Raw genomic sequence first — 22980 nt, forward strand, 5'->3', positions numbered from 1 at the left:
AAATCTTCAGAACCAGAATTGTAGAAAACCCAAAATAATTAACCCAAATCAATCTCACCAAAGCTGCCAAAATACACCACAAACAAATGGAGCACACACACTCAACTTTCTCCACCGAATTGGTTTTTTTCAATGTTGTAGCAGCCGCATAGTACTTTTGAGAAGCACAAACAATATATATATATATTAGTTATAATATATATGTTGTGAATCTTTATCAAAACCCTAAGTGTATCCAAATTGAATTGGGTTTCCATAAAGTTAGATATAATATATAAAAATATATTATACTTAAACCAAACCAAATTAAAACTCTTTTAGTAAACCAACTGGGTCCCACACTCCAATAAGGAGGTATACCCAACAATTCTTCCCCTACCGACTTAGGTGGAGAAATTAACCATACCTGCTAAAGTTTGACACTTTAAATGTTTGTCCCTCGACAAAGTCTTTGTCAACATATCTGAAATATTATCATCTGTGTGAACCTTTTCGAGTTGTAACAACTTCGAATTTAACACATTACGAATCCAATGGTATCTCACATCAATGTGTTTCGATCTTGAATGAAAAGTAGAATTTTTACTCAAGTGAATAGCACTTTCACTATCACAATAAAGCACATACTTTTCTTGCTTTAAACCCAACTCTTGCAAAAATTTCTTCAACCATAACTCTTCTTTGCAAGCTTCTGTACTGGCAATAAATTTAGCTTCGGTAGTTGAGAGAGCAATGCATTTTTGTAATTTAGATTGTCATGCCACAGCTCCCCCTACAAAAGTCATCAAATACCCTGAAGTAGATTTCCTAGATCAACATCACCGGCCATGTCAGAATCCGTGAATCCATCAAGCATCGGCTTACCATCTCCAAAACACAAACACACCTTCGAAGTCCCACGAAGATATCTTAAAATCCATTTTACCGCTGCCCAATGTTCTTTACCCAGATTAGAGAGAAAACGACTCACCACACCAACGGCGTGAGTAACATCCGGCCTTGTACAAACCATGGCGTACATCAAAGAACCAACTGCTGAAGTATAAGAAACTTTTAACATCTCTTCCTTGTCTTTCTCACTTGTAGGACATTGATTCGAACTAAGCTTGAAGTGACCCGCAAGTGGACAACCAACCGGCTTTGCTTTATTCATGTTGAACCTCTCATGAACTTTCTCAATGTAGTTTTCTTGAGACAACCAAATCAGCCCTTCTTTGTGATCACAAACAATTTTCATACCAAGTATTTGCTTTGTCGGTCCCAAATCTTTCATAGCAAAAGACTTGCTCAACTCTAATTTCAACTTGTTTATCATGGTAGAATCATGACCCACAATTGACATGTCATCAATAGAAAGCAAAAGAATAATAAATTTACCATCCGAAATTTTTTTCACAAACACACAATGGTCCGAAGTGGTTTTAGAAAAATCATTATTCATTATGAAAGAGTCAAATTTTTTGTACCATTGCTGTGGGGCTTGCTTGAGGCCATACAAACTTTTCTTCAATTTACAAACAAATTTCTCTTTTCCTTTTTTCACAAAACCTTCTGGTTGCTCCATGTAAATTTCTTCTTCAAGATCACCATGAAGAAATACAGTCTTCACATCAAGTTGCTCAACTTCAAGGTTCATACTTGCAGCCATGCCAAGTACAACCCGAATAAAAGACATCTTCACAACTGGTGAGAAAATTTCATCAAAATCAATACATTTCTTTTGCCCAAAGCCTTTCACAACAAGACGTGCTTTGTACCTCAGATTCTTGCCATCATTCTTCAATTTGAAGACCCACTTATTTTTCAAAATTTTCCTCTCCTTAGGCAACTTCACTAAATCATAGGTGTGATTTTCAAGTAAAGAATTCATCTCCTCTTCCATGGCTTTTTTCCAATCACCTTTCTTTACATGCTTAATTGCTTCTTGGTAGCTCTCAGACTCCACTTGATCGGAAATCAACACAAATTCATTGGGAGAATACTTTCTTGAAGGTTGTCGATCCCTTGTAGATTTCCTCAACTCAAGTTGTGGTGGCGGTTCTTGAGTTTGATGCTCTTCCTCAATTTTTGGCTCAACTTCATTAGGATTATCATCATCCTCCTCATCTTCAATAGGTGGTTGCATATCTCTCCCATTTTCATCATCAACTGAAGATGAAGGAGATGGATCCATGTCAATGAGATCAGTAGATTTTGGCTCCGATTGATCACCTTTGCCAAAGTCTTCGATTGGTTGGTCTTCAAGAAACACAACATCACGGCTTCGAATGACTTTCTTGTCGACCGGATCCCACAATCTATACCCAAATTCATCACGCTCATAGCCAAGAAAAATACATTGTCTTGACTTGCTATCAAGCTTGGACCTCTCATCTTTTGGAATGTGAACAAAGGCTCGGCAACCAAATACTCTCAAGTGCTCATAAGATACATCTTTACCGGTTCAAACTTTTTCTGGAACATCACCATTCAAAGGATAGGAAGGAGACAAATTGATCACGTCAACTACTGTCTTCAATGCCTCACCCCAAAAGGATCTTGGCAATTTAGATTGTAAAAAAACACCTTGTTCTTTCCACAATGGTGCGGTTCATCCTCTCGGCAACTCCATTTTGTTGAGGAGTCTTATTAACTGTTTTTTGATGTCGAATACCTTGGTTGCGACAATACTCATCAAATGGCCCAATGTATTCACCACCATTGTCTGATCGGATGCACTTCAATTTCTGCTATGTTTCTCTTTCAACCATGGCCTGAAAATGTTTAAATGCTTCTAGAACTTGATCTTTAGTTTTTAGTAAAAAAGCCCAAACTTTTCTTAAATAATCATCAATGAAAGTAACAAAATAAAGTGCACCACTATGTGTTCTAACTTTCAAAGGACCACAAACATCCGAATGAATCAACTCCAAAACATTTTCTTTTTTAGAAGTAACATTTTTCTGAAAAGAAACTCTATGTTGTTTACCCGCTAAACAATGAACACAAGTTTTAAGATGTGTACCTTTCAAACCAGGTAGAAGCTTTTTTTTGAACAAAACTTGCATCCCCTTTTCACTCATATGGCCAAGCCGCTTGTGCCACAATTCGGTAGAATTATCATCTTGAAGTGCATTGACAACACCTTTACAAATTTTTCCTTGCATCGACTAAAGTGTATGAGTCTTTTTGCACTTAGCCACCACTAAAGAACCCTTTGTGAGCTTCCATATTCCATCACCAAATTTGTTGTTGAAGCCTTCATCATCTAGCTTTCCAGTAGAGATCAAATTGAGGTGAATGTCGGGAACATGCCTCACATCTTTAAGCAACAACTTGCAGCCTAAATTTGTTTCCAAGCAAACATCACCCATGCCAATAATCTTGGACAAACCTTCATTACCCATTCGAACAGAACCATAATCTCCTTTGATGTAGGTAGTGAAGAAATCAACTCGAGAAGTCACATGAAAAGAAGCACCAGAATCAATAACCCAATTGCTCTCTTGGCCCACAAAATTGATACAATCATCTTCATAAGCGACCATGAGATTATCGGTAGTAACTGCCGTTGTGTCTTCTTACTTCTTATCTACACTTTTGTCACGCCTTTTCTCCTTATTCTTGAGCTTTCGGCATTCTCGCTTCATGTGCCCTTTCTCATGGCAATAATGACACTCAATGTCTTTCTTTGAAAAAGAACCATCTTTTGAATTGTCACGGCTTTGATCACGACCACGAGGAGTCTTACTCCTCTCCCTTGTTTTGCTTCGGCCTCTCACAACAAATGCTTCCGAATAAGAGGAACCCGCTGATTTTCTTCTAGTTTCTTCATTCAACAAGCTACTAGTGACTTGGCCCATTGTGACAACTCCATCAGGTGCCGAATTACTAATCGTCACAACCAAAGTCTCCCAACTTTCGGGCAAAGAACTAAGTAGCATCAAAGTCTGCAACTCATCATCAAAAACAATTTTCATAGAAGCAAGTTGGTTACAATACTCTTTATTTCATTCAGATGTTCCGGAATAGGGGTGCCCTCTTTATATTTTAAATTAACCAACTTACGAAACAGAAAAGCTTTATTTGTGGCTAATTTCTTATCATAAAGGTCCTCTAATTTTTTTCCATAAATCATGTGCCGAAATTTCAGTAGCAACATGATGAAACACACTGTCATCAATCCATTGACGGATAACACTAACGACTTTTCGATTAAGCCTATTCCATTCATCATCTTTCATACCCTCGGGTTTGCCACTATCACCCTCAATGGGTCCATACAAATCTTTACAAAATAATAGGTCCTCCATTTTAGTTTTTCAAGTTACCTAATTGCTTCCATTGAAGCTAGACATACGACCCACATTCCCCTCCATTGATTTACACAAATAAATACCCAAATAAACCGTAAGCTCTAATACCAGTTGTTAGGAAAAATATGTGATTCCCAACAAGTAAATCAATCAATGGGAATAAAAATTAATGCGGAAAAATTAAATCAAACGCAACACAAGAATTTTTACGTGGTTCCCTCAATGTGAGGTACGTCCACGGGATCGAAATCCGATTCCACTATCAACCAAAGAGTTTTCAAACGGTTACAAACGAGACACTAATGGTCTCACAAACTACCCTTAGGTGAATTTCAAATAATCACAAATAAACAAAGAGGAAAAACCTCACCAAATAGATGAACAAAAATCTTCAGAACCAAAATTGTAGAAGATCCAAAATAATTAATCCAAATCAACTTCACCAAAGCTGCCGAAATATACCACAAACAAATGGAGCACACACACTCAACTTTCTCCACCGAATTGGTTTTTTTCAATGTTGTAGCAGCCGCACAGTACTTTTGAGAAGCACAGACAATATGTTGTGAATCTTTATCAAAACCCTTGGTGTATCCAAATTGAATTGAGTTTCTATAAAATTAGATATAATATATAAAAATATATTATACCTAAATCAAATCAAATTAAAACTCTTTTAGTAAACCAATTGGGTCTCACACTCCAAGAAAGTATACCGAACGCTAATTTCGTACGACTGAGCTAACTAGTTGGTTCCCCTAGTTTAAGGGCAATGTTTCTTATTGAAGATATGCTAATCCAATTCTTGGTTGAGATTATTTTTAGTGGTTGGCATTCAAATAGTAATTTCAATGTGAAATTTTAACATGCTTATAAGCATGTTAAAACGATATTACGATGTAAATATCATTTCTTTAACTTTTCTCATGAAACGTCCAAAATAAAAATTTTATTCGTGAGTTGCATCATGAGAAATATTGAATTATAAATTTGAATAAGAATTTAATAAGAAAAAGAGAAATGAATAAAATATTGAACTTATATTTCGTTCACATTTATCATTTTATTTTCTTTCTCTTTGTAAATTCCTATCTACGTAACTGTATTAACCATACGTAAGGATTGATTTTGATAAGAAAATGATAAAACCATGAAATTTTTTTTGGAGAAGTTTTGTTAAATTTTAGCTTTGACATGTGGTTTTAACCCACTAAGAATTTTGTAAGGCCATTGAAAAACAAAATCCAGTCAGGTGGGTTGCTGACAAACACTTCCTACCTGTTCCATTTAGTTGTTATATCTGATTTTCCATGCTTTTCTAATGATATGCATACATGAATCACCTTATTAACATTTCAAAAAAAACAACCTCTGCATGACTTTCTTCTTTCCCAGGACTTAATTTGGACTCACAACTTGTTTGAAATAAAAATTGCATCTCAAATTTTTTTTTTTTTTAAAGATTAACGTTGTATTTGAATTATAAATTTGAGAAAGAATTTTGATAAAGAAAGAACAAAGTGAGAGAAATGAAAAAAAAAGATAAATATTTCATTCATATTTCTCTCAACTTTTCTTTTTTCTTTTCAAATTTATATCCAAAATTCATGATCTAAACATACATTATTTATTTATGTTCTAGATTAGATGCAATTGTTAATTATTTTTTTTTGTAATAATATATATATACTAGCAGTTGTATATACATGCGATTCATATATAAAAATAAATGACAATTATAAGTTGTTTTGGGGATAATTTTTAAAAATAAAAAAATTTGACATAATTTGTGATCACACCAAATTGAAAGTACACATTATATACTAGTATGGATTACACAGATAGTTTGTGAATAGTTTTACTAGTCGGATTAGGGACAATTTAGGGTCTTTTGGGGTTGTTTGCACATAACTTTAGTATATATATATTTTTTTCTTGTAAAAGCAGATTTTATTATTTGTATGAATTTTTTTTTTTAAAATAAGAAAAAAATATTGGAAATACTGAAATAAAAATATAAGATATTATGGGAGATTTATAAATAAAAAAAAAACATAAAAATATTAAAGTAACAAAATACTAAAATAATGGCCGTTGGAAAAAATAATGGTAGATATATTGGATTTCTCAACTGTATGAAGTTCACTGATCGGTCTAGTGTCTAGTATTCTAAAAAAAAAAGAAAAAAAAAAGGTATTTAAATGCTAAAACTTTGTCCCAAACAGCCCTTTTGAGGGCAGATCCTGGTTCTAAACCTGAACTAGCTTATCCGTGTATCCAATCACGCCCCTTGAATTACTGTTTCATGTTAACAACGGCTCTCTAATCAAGTGCTTAGTGCTCAATCTCCTATTATTAATGAGCTTTGTCTTATCATTAATTGACAACCACTTGATTCACTTTGACTTGCTTTGATGATCATGAAACATTATGACCAATTTGGGGCCCAAACCAAACTAGTGTTTGAAAGATCAGAGGGTCCACAATGCACGTGTACCTGCACAACAAACACTCTCTCATTCAATATCATTATTCTGTGAGATTGATCACACACCATTCCAGTTTGGTCTTAGGTAGCACAACAACCACCGTCTGATCTTGATCAGACGGTGTTACTTATTCAAGACAGTTTCTATTTCTTAGAAGCTTACATGAATGATATGATGATGGACCCACAATCCAGTTTAGAGAGATAGAGAGAGAGAGAAAATGCAGCTTTTGCTTTTTAAAGTTGGCTGCTTTTGATATTGTTTTTGGTTGGACTGTCTCTTGACTATAGAGAGAGAGAGAGAGAGAGAGAGGGGTATGAGTGTTTTAGAATCAATAAAGCAAAAACCCAACTCACACAAGTAATTAACTAATTAATTAAAAAAAAGAAAAGGGAAAAGAAAAAGAAAAGGTGAGACAAATAATTTCACCCAACATAGATCTCACGAGGAGCCATTAACATCACCAATCTCGAGCCCATATCTCGAGATTCTCACCTTTTTTATTTATTTATTTATATAGATATATTATAGATGCAGATTTATTATATGTACTTATTTTTTAGTTTTTTTAAGGAGAATTATTTTTTAGTTTTAAGTTGGTCTGTGGCCAAGTGAAAAATGAACAATGTGGCTTTTTTTTTTTTTTTTCATTTGTAATTTGTAATTTTTTTATTGGTAGATTTTGATGTTTTACTAGCTTACAGCGTGGCCAGATCATGGCTGGATGGGTGGTTGAGGGTATAGAGAGAGAGAGAGAGAGAGAGACAGAGGGGAATCAAGATTCTCTCCATTCATTTTCTCCTTATTTTTTACTTGCAGTGTCGTTGGGCTTATTTTTAAGCTTAATTTTAATAATCTGAACCGTTTTATTTTAAGATTTATTCAGTATATCATATTTGTAAAAAATTAAATTGATCGGATATTAGAAAACATGTGTTCGAAAAACTCGAACTAAAAATTATTTTTTTAAAGAATTTAATAAATAGTTTTCCGAGTACATGCTTTTTGATATCCGATCAACTTGATTTTTTACAAGTATAATATACTGAATAAATCTTAAAATATAAACGGTTCGAATTATTAAAATTGGGCGTAAAAGTGGACCCAATGAGCCTGTAAATACAAAATGCAATGAAAAAATACAAAGAGAGGATCTTGATTCGAGAGAGGGAGTCTTGCGCTGCTGAATAGTCAGAGTTGTTGATTTTACCTTTTAATTGTTACCATAACCGTTAAGCAAAGATAAATATTTGAGAAAGATTTAAATTTTGTGATTTTTTTAAAATTAAAATTGTGTGACAGTGATTCACATTAAGTGAGTTGTGTGGAGAAATTTGACATTTTTTTTTTTGAAAAATGTAAAATTTTTATTTGATGATTTTACATTTTTTTTAATACTAAAAACAACCTTCGAAAAGCATAAAAGGTTGTTTTGAATTTTCAGATACTATTTTCTCAAAAATAAAATAATGAGTGTTTTTGAATTTTTTTGTTTTTGTTTTAAGGGAAAAAAAAGAAAAAGAAAAAAAAAAGACAGAACCAAAGAGGTCCAAGATTTTGATGCATGAAATTATCATTTTTGTTTGTCAAGAGTTCTTCATGAGTCAGCATAGCAAAGACCCTGACATGGGTGTTTATTTATTTATAGCTTCTAATAAAATCTGGAATTTGGGACTGTTTAAAAGCTTAGGGAATGTTGGATTCCCAGAGGACACAACAACACATTTTTGGGTTGCGTGCACAACTGAGTAATATTAGAAATTAAGAATTTAAATAAAAAAAATATTTTAAAAAAAATGTATGATCCAGATTTAACATTGTTTATGATAATACTCATATTTAGAATGAATCTAAAACTATGAATTATTTTTTTTTGATATTTTTTTGTATTTGAGTGAGTTTTTAGCCCCTAATGGTTGCAATATCAGTGGGTGGTTAAAAAAAAGTTAGGAGAACAATTATCATTACAATCTATAAAGATTTTAGAGATTAAATTTTTCGTCCTCAAATGTGAGATAATTTGCTGTAAAAAATATTAAGAAACAAGTTTATGTCGTCACTAAAAGCCAGTCAAGAAAAGCAAAAAAACTGAATTTTTTTTTTTGTTGAAAATGTCACTAAAAAATGCACTATTTCATGCCAAAAAAGTTTTTGAGACGAAAATTTTAATCCTAAAAAAATAGTAAGTTATTACGAAATGTCCAGTTTCATTATTACAAACATAACCATGAGACTTTTGATAATTAAAATATTTTATCCTTAAAAAGAAATTTAATTCGTAAATTTTTGTTTAAAAAACCTTAATTTGTTATAATATATATCAAATTGTAATTTTGAATTATGACGTGATTTATGTAAGTTAAGACAGAATGTGATTAAGTTGGAGTTGAAATAGAGTATAATTGAATTGTAACTTGGAGCATATTGCGTCATAACCGAGGGAATATGCAGTGAACTACAGATTTTGCCAAGATTTTTAATCGAATCAGTTAATAATTAAATGTTACAGTGTTTCACAGATATCACTTGAGTTACTTTCCATTTTTAAATTCAAGAGAATAATAGCATAGAAAATTCTAAAGAACACCACTTTTATTTTTCTTGAAAAAAAAATAACCAATGAATGATTAAAGGAATTTTCTATCATCTTTAGAATTTATCTGACATTGGGTTAGTTTAGCTTAGCTTAGCTTTTCATATTTATATTCCTTCACTTCACTTTGCAGAACAAGTGGCAACCATGTTAGTTCTCTCTCACTTTGCTACCAAAAACCCTACTACTAGATCTTTTTGTTGGGCCTCACACAAGCTTTAGGAGGAGAGAGATATAGTACTATTGCCATGTGAAGAGTGTGAATTTCACATATACATTACATACTTCTAATTAAAAAACCCTTTTGAAAGTTGGTTTTGTTGAAGAAGTTGAAACTGGTTTTTGAATCTGTAAAATTCAATGGAAACAAGAAGAGGGTATCCTGTTTTGTGGTTTGTAGCTCTCTTTGGCTTCTGGGCTTCTGCAAATGCTTTGCTTTCCCCCAAAGGTGTCAACTTTGAAGGTAAGTGAGATTTTTAATTTTTTTAATTTTTTGGAGTGTCATCTTTTAAGTGGTGAAATGAAGTTTTTAAGTATTTGAATTGTAATTTTTATTTTTATTTTTATGATGAATTTGCAGTGCAAGCTTTGATGGGTATAAGAGATTCATTAGATGATCCACATGGTGTTTTAGAGAATTGGGATGTTAATGCTGTTGATCCATGTAGTTGGACAATGGTAACTTGTTCAGCCGATAAGCTAGTCATTGGCTTGTAAGTTCCAAAACATATTATCAACCCTTTTCACTCTCTTAATAATCTTGACAATGTCCTACTCCACAAATACAAGAAAATTGAGAATTAACCATGAAAATGGATTCAATTAATGAAAGATTTTTATTTTTAAATTTTTTTTTTTTGTGCAGAGGAACTCCAAGCCAGAACTTATCGGGTAGTCTTTCGCCTAGCATCGGGAACTTGACAAATCTCCAGATTGTGTGAGTACAAAACAAAGAAGAAAAAAAAAAAACAAAATGAGTTCAATGTTTTCAAATTTCAATAGAAATGATTTGATCATAAGGTATTTTACAGGTTGTTGCAGAATAACAACATATCAGGGCCAATTCCCACTGAGCTTGGGAGGCTTCCGAAACTACAGACACTTGATCTTTCTAACAATTTCTTCACCGGTGAAATTCCCTCTTCTTTAACACATCTGAAAAGCCTTCAATACCTGTAAGCATAAAAAAAACAAAATATTTACATACATGGATAAAATTATGTTTTAGTGGATTTCTTTTTCTGAAAATCTTATTGAATTCTGATCAGGAGGCTAAACAATAACAGTCTTTCTGGATCAATTCCTTTCTCGTTGGCTAATATGACCCAACTTGCATTTCTGTAAGTCTCCTTAAATCTTTTCTCCATTGAAATTTGTATTTGAAACCCATAAAAAGAGAGAAAGAAAGAAACGAAGAGGTTTGGATTCGAGAAAGGTCTAAGTGGGCTTTGTATAATATGTTTCAGGGACTTGTCGTACAATAATTTGAATGGTCCTGTACCAAGGTTTCTTGCTAAAACATTTAAGTAAGTTCTTTGATTCTTACCCTTCTACATTTTTTTTAACCTACAAATCAGGAAAATGAAACACGAAGATCGTCTTTTTTTTTTCTGAAAACTATTTTCTTTCATGTGCATAGCCTTATGGGAAACCCAAAGATATGCGCAACCGGGACAGAGAAAGACTGCAATGGAACAACAGCAATGCCACTTTCTTACCCCTTGAATAATGCACAAAGTAAGAAATTATAAATTCAAAACTGCCCCCCTGTCAATAGTTTCTTTCGAATAGTTAACACCTTCAATATTACACGGCTTTAATTTTTAATATTTTTTTTAAATTTTTTTTTTTTTTGCATTTACCTTAGTCTGATCTGTTAGTCTCTTTGCTCCACAAGGCTCTCAACCTTTGGGGAGGCCTAAAGGTCACAAATTTGCCTTAGCATTTGGATCAAGCCTTGGCTGCATCTGCCTACTTGCTTTTGGGTTCGGATTTCTTCTCTGGTGGAGGCAAAAACACAACCAGCAAATATTCTTTGATGTAAACGGTTAGTAAAAAAGGATTTGATCAGATTTGAGAAAAATCCTAGGTTATAAAAGTCTGCTACATTAATAAAAACAAACTGTTTTTGAAAATTTTCAGAACAACTTCATGAACAAGTATGCCTTGGAAACTTGAAGAGGTTCCAATTCAGAGAACTTCAGAGTGCAACAAAAAATTTCAGCAGCAAGAGCATAATTGGGAAGGGTGGTTTTGGAAATGTGTACAAAGGGTATCTCCAAGATGGAACCGTTGTAGCTGTGAAAAGGCTCAAAGATGGAAATGCCGTTGGAGGGGAGATTCAATTTCAGACTGAAGTTGAGATGATCAGCCTAGCAGTGCACCGCAATCTCCTTAGGCTTTATGGGTTTTGTATGACATCAAGTGAAAGGCTTCTGGTGTACCCCTACATGTCCAATGGGAGCGTTGCTTCGCGTCTCAAAGGTGAAAAAAAAAACATTCATCATTGCTATTCAAATCATACATAGGTTGCTAAAAAACAATTAACCATCTAAATGTTTCAAATTGCTTCACAATGACAACATTATACTTTTGCAAAGGATTCTACCCGTTACTTGATAAGAAATGTACTTTAAGGCGGTCTGCATTGTTCATTTGTTGTACGTGGGCTTGACCAATGACACATGCTTTGGGGAAACATGCAGACGAGCCGAGTCAATCTTAGTACTAGGTTGCTCAAATTTGGCTTAAAAACTTAATGAGTTTCAAAATGTGTTCACGTTTAACTTGTTTACATAACCAGTCAATCTGAAATGAGTTTTTAATAAGTTGAATACAATTTGAGTTTGAGTAGCTTCATTTTTATAGTGCATATACGTTTATCGAGCCAAGTGATAGATTGTTCAAGCTTGGTTTAAAAACTTAACGAGATTTAAAATGTGTTCAAGCTTTTAATGATCTGAATGCAAATTGAGCTAGAGTAGCTTGGTTCGTTTAACAGCCCTAGGCATATACTCCGTTGCCTTTTATTGTTTCAACCATTCTTGATTTTCCCTCTATCTTTGCTTGAGCAAACAGACAGTTTTTAATACTGGAACGTTAGATTCATACTTATCTGTCTTGCATTGCAGCTAAACCAGCTTTGGATTGGGGTACTAGGAAAAGAATTGCATTGGGTGCTGCTAGGGGTCTACTATACCTGCACGAGCAGTGCGATCCCAAGATTATTCACAGAGATGTGAAGGCTGCAAATATATTACTTGACGATTACTATGAAGCTGTGGTGGGAGATTTTGGATTGGCAAAGCTTTTGGATCACCAAGATTCACATGTCACGACTGCTGTCAGAGGAACCGTGGGGCATATAGCCCCAGAGTATCTCTCAACAGGCCAGTCATCAGAGAAAACCGATGTTTTTGGGTTTGGAATCCTTCTACTTGAATTGATCACTGGTCAAAGAGCTCTCGAATTTGGGAAAACAACAAACCAGAAAGGAGTTATGCTTGATTGGGTGAGCAAAAACAAGTGTTTTTGATAATTTTGAACTCCATACATTTGCCTCGTACATTTGACTGATGGGTATATCATTGCAGGTTAAGAAAATTCATCAGGAAAAGAAACTTGATACGTTGGTCGACAAGGACCTGAAAAACAACTATGATCGGATTGAGCTTGAAGAAATGGTTCAAGTGGCTCTCCTGTGTACCCAATATCTTCCGAGTCATAGACCCAAGATGTCTGAAGTAGTTAGAATGCTCGAAGGAGATGGACTTGCAGAGAAATGGGAAGCTTCACAGAGAGCCGACACAACCAGGTGCAGAGCAAATGAGTTCTCTTCTTCAGAGCGGTACTCTGATCTCACAGATGACTCATCGTTGCTCGTCCAGGCAATGGAGCTATCAGGACCCCGGTGATCAAATTCTAGAAGAGAAACATGAAAATAAATCTGTCACAGAATGCAACAGCAAGACTATATGTGTGGAAATGAGTTTGTTGTATAGTATCATGATATTCTCAAAGCTCTGGAAAGTGGTGGCAACTTCTGACTGTATAGAATCTGATTTCAATTACTGACATTTAGGCCGTGTGTTTACGAGTCCTTTTTTTTCTTTTTTGTATTGATGAGTGAAGGAATTTTCTGGTTGTTTCAAACTTGTAAGAATAATGTTGTAAGAAAACAAGCAATGAGTTTTAAGAGTTGTTTTCTATAGGGTACAACAGAACTTCACAGAGATTTGTTTTGAGTTCAAGAGTTTTTGGTATTAGAAGCAAATCTTATCAGAAAACTGTCTCCAGTCTAGTACTGTGTTTGGATCTTCTTTCATTTTTCCTTTCTTTGTTTCCTCCTCCACAAACTCAAATTCCAAACACAGCCTAAATGACAGTCTGACAGTTGCTGGATAACTCAAGCTTTCACTTCTATCCTTCCCCTAAGTCTCTTGTAATTTACAGAAAATATAGTCAACACAAATTTGTAGTATTGCAATTGTTAATTCCACACAAGGCTCTCATGAAAATGTCATAATATTAAAATTTGCAGGATGTGCTCAACCTAAGATATGATTAAAATTTATATTTAATATACACCAAAATATAAAACTGCTTAATTGTGGATTTTCATTTAGAGTATCATAGATGGGTGAAAATGGTTTCCAATCACATGATTCATTGCAAATCTTCCCAATGTTGTACTGTATTCTAAGCTACAAATGGGAAATTGCAGCAAAGGAAGAGTTTCATTGTTAACAAAGGAACCAAAATAAATAAATAAAAGACAAAATAAACTAAATGATTTTTTGTGGGACTTTGCATGGATTGTAAATATTATTGTTAATATTAATTCATCATTTGCAACAACCTGGCCAAGATAAATACAAATGGAAGCCCAATGATCTGTCAAAAGAAGGAAAACAAACACAAAACAAAGAGACTTCATATAAGAAAAACAGTTTTTACATATCAATCTTGGATGAAGATGATTTCAGCTTGTGCAGAAGCCCTTCGAAACCTCACCAACTCAATCAACATATTCAATCTTCCATCTGTAACATATACACTAGGCGTAATGCTCATTGTCTCAAGCATTGGTGAGTTTCTAAGTAAAAATTTGATGAATTCCATCTCATGTGGCACAGCAGACATATCTGTCATCTTCACAGTTTCAAGCAGACTGAATGTGCAATCAGACGGGCATTCTTTCTCCCAAAAATCCAAATCAGGAGCTTCTGTTGCAGTTGACATATTTGAAGAACCCTAATTTATCAATCAATACAAGGAAATGAACAAGTGAATGGCCATTGTAATCTGAAATATAAAATATTTAATGAGTTTAAGATTATTCACCGAGATTTGAAGTTCTTGTAAACAAGGGGAATTCACAATCAAACGAAGAACCACCAGTATCTCTTTCATGTCCTCAAAACTCACTTGATACAATTCAACAACTTTTAAATGGTTATATGCAACTGGAAGCTTTCCTAGGTCGTTACCTATACTCAAATACTTTGACAAAAACAATAACATAAGAAAGCACTTTGGCCACGAGTACGCACTAGACTGTGTTTTCCATAGAACCTAAATAAATAAAAAACAAATTTAGTAAAGTCTTACCTTGGTGAAGTAAATATGTCCAACAAGTCTCTCAAGGCATGGTACACTGCCAAGAAACTTATCAAAGTTGCAACTTGAACTTTGTTCAAAATGCTCGGCAATGTCATCAGTCATATACATAGCAACAGATATAGCAAGCAAAAGTGGGGTATATTTGAGACATATGTCTTTAAATTCGCCTTCCAGACACAAGTATTTGAGATTCGGAGCACAGATAGTAAGAGCTAAACTATCAAAGTACGACAACGTCAGACTTTCAAGAAAAGGGCAACTTGATATGAGACTTTCAACAACATCGGGGGCAATTAAAACTTGTTGAAGATTGAGGTATTTCAAACATAAGAATCCTTTAAAAGTCGGAGGAGGGTCCAATTCACAGCGAATTAGCTCCAAACGAGTCAATTTTCGACAGAAGAAAAGACAAGAAGGAGCCCTAAACCACTCGCCTTCTCCTAATTCAAGAACCAATTCTTTAATACCATTCCTTGATAGAAAAAGCAGCCATTGATCTATATCGGGTGAGCTTTGCAAGTATGCACTAGACAAACTGAACTTGTGAATTGGTCCATCATGAAGAAAAAGAAACCGAGTAATGAACTTTGCAAGGCTGTCCTCAACAGCTCCTTTGTCATTACAAAGCGTTGCACAATTATCATCAAATACAAGTTGAGTAAGGTTAGCCCATTTATACCTCCATTTACTTGATAAACTGCATGTTCTTACTGCATCCCTTATTGGAAGCTTTGTTAGGATGGTTTCTATAATACTTTGAGGCAGATCACTAATCAAATCTTGCCCTAAAACATTATCCATGTGCAGTTTTCTGTTGAATTACCTACAGGCAGAGAAGAAAACAATACATCAACAGTCTTTCGGATTTCACAACAATTAAATATGAACCAAACCCATGAAAATTTTCCCCTCGCACTCCGTTTAGTTGCAGAGAAAATTTAGGAAATAGGAGAAGAAAAAAAATATCCACATTAGCTGAATTGCCTACGGGCAGGAAAAAAACACATCAACAGAGTCTTTCGCATTTCCCATTAATTAAATTTGAACCAAACCCATGAAAAATTTTTCCTCACTCTGTTTGGTTGCAGAGAAAATTTAGGTAATAGAAGGAAAAAAAAAACTCATCGGGAACTTCAGACAAAAAAATACCTCAATTCTACTGAACCAAACACAAAAATTTCGATTAAAAACTACTGAAATTTTAATTCTTTAGATGACACGGATAACGCATAACAGTTGATTCAAAAGCTAATTTTCTTTTCTTTGCATCGATTTTTGTCAACAAACAAACGGTGGGTTGTCCTAAATTTTCCGTTGCAATTTCACTGGCAGTGATCAACAAAATTTAACCCCAAATTCCAATGATTCATAATATGTTTAATACTAGAGATATCAAACCGATATCCAGAATCATCAGATCATACAGGCAACGAAATGCACAGACAAGAAGGATTAAAAAAAAAAAAATCCAAACATTGATGTTGAAAAAGAATAAAACAAGAGGTAAAAGGAGCGAGAAAACTAAGAAGTAAGAAATACCAGAGATTGAAAAGATGAAGAAAAGCCACTCCTTTCATTGATCTTCTTCTTCTTCTTCTTCTTCTTCTTCTGCTGTAGATTGCCACCTCTTCGGAGAGAGAGGAAGGGGGGGGCTGTAATAGCATATTTCCTGAGTATGCCATTCTTACAACTTTATTCCACCTGGGGTGGATTTTTTTTTCTTTATTCCCATTGTACTGTAAAACGGCTTTACCCTGTTTATCAATATCGTTTTTTTTTTTTGAATAAAATAAAATTTCTTTATACAAAATTGACTTTTCAAGAGTGATTTTTACCTGACGTGCAATTAATTTTAAGTTAATTAAAAACGGTTTTGATAAAATTGCTTGAGTAATTTTTTTTTAATTTGCATTTTCAACATAAATATTGTATGTGAAAAATATTTTTGATACATAAAACGGTTTTAGAAAAACTATTTTATAATACGACTTTACGAAAACCATTTTCATGAAATAAATTTTTGTGTGTGTGTTTTGTTTTGGGTTAAAAGTAATCTGCTCCAACAGTCTGAAATACACACACACGCTGCAGTTCAACAAACAATGACGAAGAGAGAGACACGAAGAGCCCTGCGGGAAGGCAAAGAAGACGAAGGCCACCACGAGAGCTGTAGCAAAAACGAAGAAGACGAAGATTTGAAAACATCCTTGCAACTTTTCAAAACCTTAGTTTCAGCAATTAATCCCTAATTTTGAAATTCAAAATCCCAAATCTAAAATAAAAACCCTCATTTATGCAATACAAACCCGAATGTGGATGTTTGCTGAAGGTCTTCCTCATTTTGCCGGTGGTGTCGTGTTGCCCGTTCTTCGTTTGCTTGCTCTTCGTCAGTTTTCCTTGTGAGTTCTGCTGAGTGAAAATGTCAATTATGTTGGAGTGTGTCAACACAAATCACCTGGGTCTCACTTAAACCCAACAAGAAAAGAAAAATGAAATACAAAATGTTCCCCATAAAACGATTTTCGAAAAGTTGTATTATAAAACGGCTTTTATAAAAGCGTTTTATGTATTCAAAATATTTTTGGCAAACAATATTTATGTTAAAAATATAAATTGAAAAAAAAAATTACTAAAAATTAACTTAGAATTTAATTACACGTTAAGTCAAAACGACTTTTGAAAAGCTGATTTTTTGTAGGGAAATTTAGTTATTTTTTTATTCCCAAAGAAGGGTATTGGTAAAGCTGTTTCTAGAAATTGGCATTGGTAAAACCGTTTTACTCTATTGTGGGAATAACCCTAGAGTGGGAATAAAGTTGTGAGAATGGAATACTCAGGGAAAAACGCCGGTTGGAAGCATATTGATAGATAGAGATACTAAATATGGTAAATTATACAAATCACCCATGTGGTATATTGAAAATACAGATAACACCCTTATATTTTTTAAAATTACACTAACATCCATTGTTTTAAGGCTCAGTTTGGTTAGGATGAAAATGATAGAAAGTGAAAGAAATGGAAAAAAATAATATTTTTCTAAGTTTGTTTAGCATGAAAAGTGGAGTTATAAGAAAATTAATTTTCTTGTACAACTTATAATAGTATGGTTACTAAGCTTCCAGTTTCTTGCAAAAAAAAAAAAAAAAAAAAAAAAAAAAAAAAAAAAAAAAAGAAAAAGTTAAATTTGTTATAAAAGTAGTTACTTATAATTAGAATTCCTATTTTCTTACAAAATTTTCATCCTACCCAAATTTATACTAGAAAAGATATTTTCTTTTTCTTTTCTTTCACTTTATTTTCTACCACTTTCACTTTTCATAATTTATTTATTTTTTTCTAAAATGCAGTCGGGTTTGGATTCTCTCCAATTAGTTATCTCAATTTGAGACTTGTTGAGTAGAATATTATGTGAAAAATTAAAATAATCGGATATTGGTAATTAAATATTTTAATTACATTTGTATTATATTGAAATTATAATTATCCTCCATTTTTGTAAAACAAAAGTAGTTCAAACATATATATAGTTATTGATATTCGATCATTTTGAAAATGGTAGAGAGCAACAAACAATTTATGGAAGCTCTACATCAAAGTGAAGATCAAGAAAGCAGATTTTGAAGATAGAAAGTTTGATACTCAGTGTACTGATCTCATATATTTTAAAGGATGAGTAGTCATTAGAGAAGATGCTCATCTGTATTCTCATCATGTTTTTTTTCTTAGATCAAAATGATGCAATGAAAAATTTTATTGCTGAAGATCTTTGAAGAGCAATATGACAACAATTTCATGTTTATATAGATGGTCCTCTATACATTCATTATTATCATATCCATCCAGGTGAGTTTTGAATAACATTTGTATTTCAACCTTGAGAGCAAGATTGAATTTGAAAGGGTAGGAATGATACATTCAGAATATTTATTTTGTTAGTTATTATCATTTACCTAGCAATTAGGAATATAGTGTTAGTGGGCTTGTTAGCTTACAAGTGAAGTGGTATTTGTGGGTTTCTAGTTAGTTATAATATTCGTTGTATTAAATGAATTAACTTCTTGTTAAGTTTTTGGAGGTTTGGTTCTCCTCAAATTGCACCAATAGGAGGTCTTCCCTCTCAAAGTGCTCCTTTCTTTCATGTTTATTCTAATTTTTATTTTTGTCAACATAAGTGTTCATATGAGGGAGCTGCTAAAATCTGTCAAGAAGAGTGCCACGAGAAATGCCAAGGAGGTTAGAAGACTTGTAATCATTGAAGGCTCAGGGCATGGGGACCGGATGGCTGCATATGCATCTAGACTACACAAACTTAGAAATTGAAAACAACTTATGTTCTCATATTTTGAATCAAGTACATTATGATTAAGCCAACCTCTCGTAAGTAAAACTTAGAAGTAGTTGATTCATCATTAATTTTTTTTTTTTTTTAAAAGAACGCTCGGTTGATCCATTATAACATCCCCAAAATTTTAATTTGGTAGATTTCCACAAGTAGGTTAAAGATATTTTGTGAGTTATCTTTTACATGATTTATGTAGAACAAACTTGCGTACAATGTACAACAAACTCAAAAAAAATTTCCTTTTTACTTGATATTTAACAGAAAAAATAAAACTCCCTTAATTGTTAAAACAAGCAAGTTAAAAATGATAGAGGATTAAACAGAAAAAAGCCATCTTGCTTTTATGGTGAGATGAATGTTTAGTTACTGTAATCAAATCTTGCATAATTGACCAACAACTGAAGCATAGAGATTATACCAATAGTTTTGCAAATCAGAAATGCCTCATACACCCATTGGGGGTCGACCCCCAGTGAGGTGGCGCCCTGTGATTGGGCGAAAAAAACAGTTTTTCTTTTATTTATTTATGTTTTCAGCGAATGAGAGTTGGACAGCTCACTGGGGGTCGGACCCCCACTGGGGGTCGGAAGCGCTGTTGTTTGCAAATATAGGTTCTATATGAATTGAAAAACATTAACTGAACAATAGGTTCAAAAAGTTACCTGGCATTAAATTTCTAGGTTTCATGTTTCAACATTGAATTGTAATAAGAAAAAAAGAGAAACAAGTAAGTTTTTTTCTTCTATTTTACACCCCCCCCCCCAAAAAAAAAAAAAAAAAAAAAAATCTTTCTTCTAATGCAATCAAGAATACAAACAATAATCAAAGGGCATAAAATTTCAAAAGGCATATAATTTCACAAACTATGAGTAAGTCTGGAAATAATTAATAAAAAAATATGATATGATCACCAATTACAAACACTTTTTTTTTTTGGAGCTCCGATTAAAAAAACTTTTAGACGAAGGACATATAATCAATAATCATAACCAAATGTCCCAAAACTATTTAAAACCCCCCCAAACAAAAGAAAGTTAAATGGTGAATTGAATCAGTAATGATAGAAAATGTTGGGTCAATCTCACATCGACCAGGGAGGGACTCCCACTTCCATATTATAAGTGCACTGGCCCCCTCCTCCTGTCAATAGGCCTTTTCCCCAAAGAAGGAACAAAATCGCGAGGTTTTGGCCAAGGCGGACACAATATATTGACGAGGAGCGAGAGGACAGGCATCGCAAAATTTGAGCCTAGAATGAGAGCTGTCCGGCAAAGTCTCCCACTGTTGCGGTCTAGTCCACTGGGGGGTTATGTTTGGTCAATCCCACATGGACCAGGGAGGGACTCCCACGTCCACCTTATAAGCGCACTGGCCCCCTTCACCTGTCAACAAGCCTTTAAAATCGCGAGGAAGGGACCAGCTCCCTCAACCCCAAAATGGACAGCATATTGCTCGGCGGCTGAGCCATTCTAGCACTCATCCCAGTAATAGGCCTTTTCCCCTGAGGAGGAACAAAACCGTGAGACTCCGGCCAAAGCGGACAATATATTGACAGACCGTGAGGCTCCAGCCAAAGCAGACAATATATTTCGCAACTCATGTCCTCTCGTGCCCCGTCAATATATGTCCTCTCGCATCCTGTTAATATATTGTCCACTTTGGCTGGAGCCTCACGATTTTGTTCCCCCCTTGGGAGAAAAAGCCTCTATTGACAGGTGAAGGGGGTAGTGCACTTATAAGGTGGAGGCTCCAGCCAAAGCGGACAATATATTTCGCAACTCATGTCCTCTCGCGCCCCATCAATATATGTCCTCTCGCGCCCCGTCAATATATTGTCTACTTTGGCTGGAGCCTCACGATTTTGTTTCCCCCTTGAGAGAAAAGGCCTCTATTGACAAATGAAGGGGCAGTGCGCTTATAAGGTGGAAGTGAGAGTCCCTCCCTAGTCGATGTGAGATTGACCCAACAGAAAACAAACCAGAAAAGTGCTTATGAAAACCAACCCATCAATTTGCAAGCACTCAAACAATCCTTTTTTATCAAATTTTTCACTTTTCAACTCTGTAACTCTTGGGAGTTTTGAATTTAAATTGAACTAAGAAATTTTAAGTTTGTTTGGGTGTCATATTGTGAATAGAATTACATATTAGCTTCTCATTGTTCCCTATAATTCCATATCTATTTCAGTTGAAAGAACTTAAGCAGAAGCAAAATGGGGTTTCAGGTTTACCTCTATTGAACCCTTTTCTCGAAGCGAAATGGTAAGAGTGTTTCATGCGATACAATACAAACCCTTTTCTTGAAGACGAACAATCTTTAAACAAAAACTTATACTTCAATCAACAAGTGCTAAAAAAAAAAAAAAAAATCCTTCTCTTAGCTTTCGCAATGGCTGGAAAGGAAAATAACTTGGGAACTAGACGTAGGTGTGAGTTGGAAAAAAAAATTACCAAAACACATAGAGGGAGGGCAGCATTTCATTTACATCTCACCACAAACATATTTGTACTTCATGTATTTATAATTTTTTTTCCCTGCTTGTAGTTCCCTCAGAGAATATCATATTCGACTAACCTGACTTCTTCGGTCCCACCTTCATATCTTCATCGAAAAATGCTTCGGACCCCCACTGGGGGTCGACCCCTAGTGACGTGGCGCGCCGTGATTGGACAAAAAAAAAAAACTGTTTTATTTATTTATTTATTTTTTTTGAGTTTCAGCCAGTAGAGGCTTGCCACCTCACTGAGGGTGCGACCCCCACTGGGGGTCTGCAACATAGTTGTATCTTCATCCCTCCATGTATAGGCACTAATTTGGTCTCGTGTGGATACTACCAATAGTTTATCTCATTAGTTTTGTAATAAATATAAGGAAAAAAAAATATTTTATAAAATAGATGGTTCGAATTTACAATCATATTTATTGTTTATTTTATAAAACAAAATATAATTTTTTCTTAAATTTATAATTTTTCGATGAAACTATTTTTTGTATAGATGACTTTTATTATGATACTTACGAAATAGACCGTTCGGATTATCAGTGTATGTCTGAATTGGGGCCTAGAAGAAAAGTATGGAGAGGTATGGAGAGACAAAGTATGGTAGGGAGCTTATCTCGACTTCTTCTGCTTTAAACAATTCAACGATAAATTACAAATACGGTAATGAATTTGCTTAAATTACAGATTATCACTGTGATTTTGAAAATTATATTTCGTCCTTTTAAATTTCTAATCGCATAACAAATGACCAATTTTATTGATAAATCATCAAATCAATTAACAATTTTTTAATGATATCAGAAATATATTTCAATAAGCAATTCTGATAATTTGTTGTTGTATAGAAGATTAGTTAGAAATTTCTTTTTTCTATTAATTATGTTACATAAAAAAATTCTGAAAAGGAGTATTTATAATTTTCAAAATTATATGGACAATCTGTATTTTAAGTAAATTTCAAGAGGTATATGTGTAATTTACCCAATCTATATTTTAAGTAAATCTCAAGAGTGTATGTATAATTTACCTAACAATTCAATAATGTAACTAGATTCTATTTGGCTGAAAAATCAAATTGGATGGTCTAGTCTGGTTTATGATGGACTTATTGAGTCCATATCGATAATTCAAAA

The 22980-nt window shown here is 33.9% G+C and overlaps 2 protein-coding genes across 4 annotated transcripts; one reads left to right on the top strand and one right to left on the bottom strand.

Annotated features, from left to right (window-relative positions):
* Window positions 1-9312: 9312 nt before the first annotated feature.
* On the top strand, window positions 9313-13663 carry LOC114282611 (protein CLAVATA3 INSENSITIVE RECEPTOR KINASE 5). Its single transcript, XM_028225316.2, has 11 exons — window positions 9313-9840; window positions 9958-10090; window positions 10243-10314; window positions 10409-10552; window positions 10646-10717; window positions 10844-10903; window positions 11017-11114; window positions 11275-11424; window positions 11520-11861; window positions 12509-12888; window positions 12971-13663. The coding sequence occupies exons 1-11, from the start codon at window positions 9738-9740 to the stop codon at window positions 13289-13291; spliced, it is 1875 nt and encodes a 624-aa protein (XP_028081117.2). The 5' UTR covers window positions 9313-9737; the 3' UTR covers window positions 13292-13663.
* Window positions 13664-14182: 519 nt separating this feature from the next.
* LOC114282612 (F-box/FBD/LRR-repeat protein At1g13570) lies at window positions 14183-16754 on the bottom strand. Of its 3 annotated transcripts, none has more exons than XM_028225317.2 (4): window positions 16539-16754; window positions 14988-15822; window positions 14721-14879; window positions 14183-14630 (listed from the first exon to the last, which is right to left on the bottom strand). In XM_028225317.2, the coding sequence occupies exons 2-4, from the start codon at window positions 15798-15800 to the stop codon at window positions 14337-14339; spliced, it is 1266 nt and encodes a 421-aa protein (XP_028081118.2). In that variant the 5' UTR covers window positions 15801-15822; window positions 16539-16754; the 3' UTR covers window positions 14183-14336. The 3 variants fall into 3 exon arrangements, with proteins under 3 accessions (XP_028081118.2, XP_028081120.2, XP_028081119.2); XM_028225319.2 differs by having other exon boundaries at window positions 14183-14602; window positions 16539-16734; XM_028225318.2 differs by lacking the exon at window positions 14721-14879 and having other exon boundaries at window positions 16539-16734.
* Between the last annotated feature and the right edge of the window lie 6226 nt (window positions 16755-22980).

Source organism: Camellia sinensis, chromosome 10 (assembly GCF_055761805.1).
Source record: "Camellia sinensis isolate YWXY chromosome 10, ASM5576180v1, whole genome shotgun sequence".
In the NCBI taxonomy this organism is placed as follows: Eukaryota; Viridiplantae; Streptophyta; class Magnoliopsida; order Ericales; family Theaceae; genus Camellia; species Camellia sinensis.

Bases quoted from the DNA above. Each gene is read 5' to 3' on its own strand.
- LOC114282612 (XM_028225317.2), bottom strand. From the start codon at position 15,800: ATGGATAATGTTTTAGGGCAAGATTTGATTAGTGATCTGCCTCAAAGT. The intron at 14,880-14,987 runs GTAAGACTTTAC...TTTTTGTCAAAG, and splicing joins GACATATTTACTTCACCAAG to TATTTGAGTATAGGTAACGA. The intron at 14,631-14,720 runs GTGAATAATCTT...TTGATAAATTAG, and splicing joins TACAAGAACTTCAAATCTCG to GGTTCTTCAAATATGTCAAC.
- LOC114282611 (XM_028225316.2), top strand. From the start codon at position 9,738: ATGGAAACAAGAAGAGGGTATCCTGTTTTGTGGTTTGTAGCTCTCTTT. The intron at 10,553-10,645 runs GTAAGCATAAAA...AATTCTGATCAG, and splicing joins CTGAAAAGCCTTCAATACCT to GAGGCTAAACAATAACAGTC. The intron at 10,718-10,843 runs GTAAGTCTCCTT...AATATGTTTCAG, and splicing joins ATGACCCAACTTGCATTTCT to GGACTTGTCGTACAATAATT.